The 2,034-nt window shown below is 40.7% G+C and overlaps 1 protein-coding gene across 1 annotated transcript; it reads right to left on the bottom strand.

The window, feature by feature from the left end:
• Positions 1 to 618: 618 nt before the first annotated feature.
• Positions 619 to 1,578, bottom strand: LOC122702278 (olfactory receptor 52E4-like). Its single transcript, XM_043915916.1, has one exon. It carries the CDS (start codon positions 1,576 to 1,578, stop codon positions 619 to 621), a length of 960 nt encoding a protein of 319 aa, XP_043771851.1.
• Positions 1,579 to 2,034: the final 456 nt, after the last annotated feature.

Genomic DNA, 2,034 nt, shown 5'->3' on the forward strand with positions numbered 1-2,034 from the left:
AGAGTGTATTTGAGTCAGTCCTAATGAGGTGGATAAACCTAGAGCCTATTATACAGAGTGAAGTAAGTCAGAAAGAGAAAGATAAATATCATATTTTAATGCATATATATACAGAATCTAGAAAAATGGTTCTGAAGAATTTATTTATAGGGCAGCAATGGAGAAACAGACATAGAGAATAGAATTATGGACATGGGGAGAGGGGAGGAGAGGGTGAGATGTATGATAAAAGTAACATGGAAACTTACATTATCATATGCAAAATAGATAGCCAACGGGAATTTGCTGTATGGCTCAGGAAACTCAAACAGGGGCTCTGTATCAACCCAGAAGGGTGGGATGGTGGGGGAGATGGGAGGCCAATTCAAAAGGGAATGGATATATGTGTACCTATGGCTGATTCATGTTGAGGTTTGACAGAAAACAACAAAATTCTGTAAAGCAATTATCCTTCAATAAAAAATAAATTAAAAAATATGTAAATTATGAAATGGAACCACTGAGTTATACACTTAAAAGACTCTAATAAAGGCCAAAGTAATTCCTTACTAACCTCTTCATAATTTCAGTTGGTACTCTGAGAGAAGTACGAGATAAAAGTTAGCCAGCTAGAAGTTTTCAACTTTCTAATATATTAGGTCCCTCTTTCTTGACAAATATTCTCACAACTCTGTTCCAAATTTGCTTCGTCCTGACCCCATAAATGACTGGATTTAAACAAGGAGGAACAACTACATACAAATTGGCCAGGAGGATATGAATGTAATGAGGAATATTTCTACCAAACCGGTGTGTCATAAAGGAGAAAAATGCTGGTGTGTAAAAGGCTAAGATGACACAGACATGTGAACCACATGTGCTGAGTGCTTTGAGTCTGGCATCTCTAGAAGGAAGGTGGAAAACAGTTTGTAGAATCTGAACATAGGAGAGGGCAATGAGGAGCAAGTCAAAGATCAGGGTAGCAATGGTAAATAAGCCATAGATAATGTTGACTCTTATGTTAGCACAGGCTAGACGAGCAATTCCCATATGCTCACAATAGGTATGAGGAATAATGTAGTGTCCACAGAAAGGAAGTCTTTTGAGAAGAGGACAAAAGGGGATGGCAAGGAGGACTGGCCTCACCACTGTAACAGAGGCCATGATGACTACCATTTTGTTGGTGAGGATAGTGGTATACCTCAGTGGATAACAGATGGCGACAAAGCGGTCAATTGCCATGGCCAGGAGTACACCAGATTCCATGCCAGTGTAGGTGTGGATAAAGAACATTTGGATGAGGCAGGCTTCAAAGCTTACCTTCCTACGATTGAACCAGAAGATGGCCAGCATTTTGGGTATGGTAGAAGTGGACAGACCTAGATCAATAAAGGAGAGAAGAGCCAGGAAGTAGAACATGGGTTGATGAAGGCTCTGGTCCGTCTTGATAACAAACAGGATTGTGACATTTCCTACAAGGGCTATCAGATAAACAACAAAGAAAGGGAAAGCAATCCATATATGGAAATCTTCCAGACCAGGTACACCCAGCAGAAGGAAGGCAGAAGGATGTGAGGTGGTGTCATTAAGAAAGGACATTCTGCTGAAAATTCTTGGAGGATGTTCTGCTGTCTTCTTCAGTATTTCTGGGGAGAGATGAGGGGATATATGGTAGTTGTATGTCAAAACCACAATACAATACTAATAGAGTTCTTAAAAACATAATTGAAATGTATTTTAGTACAATTCTCTCATAGATATTCAGTTCAGTTCAGTTCAGTTCAGTTGCTCAGTCATGTTCGACTCTTTGCAACCCCATGGACTGCAGCACGCCAAGCTTCCCTGCTTATCACCAACTCCCGGAGTCTACTCAGACTCATGTCCATTGAGTCGGTGATGCCATCCAACCATCTCATCCTCTGTCATCCCCTTCTCCTCCTGCCTTCAATCTTTACCAGCATCAGGGTCTTTTCCAAGGAGTCAGTTCTTCACATCAAATAGCCAAAGTTTTGGAGTTTCAGCTTCAGCATCAGTTCTTCCAATGAATACTCAGGA

This window comes from Cervus elaphus, chromosome 1 (genome assembly GCF_910594005.1).
Source record: "Cervus elaphus chromosome 1, mCerEla1.1, whole genome shotgun sequence".
Lineage (NCBI taxonomy): Eukaryota > Metazoa > Chordata > Mammalia > Artiodactyla > Cervidae > Cervus > Cervus elaphus.

Excerpts from the sequence above, each read along its gene's own strand:
- LOC122702278 (XM_043915916.1), bottom strand. The coding sequence starts at position 1,578 with ATGTCCTTTCTTAATGACACCACCTCACATCCTTCTGCCTTCCTTCTG.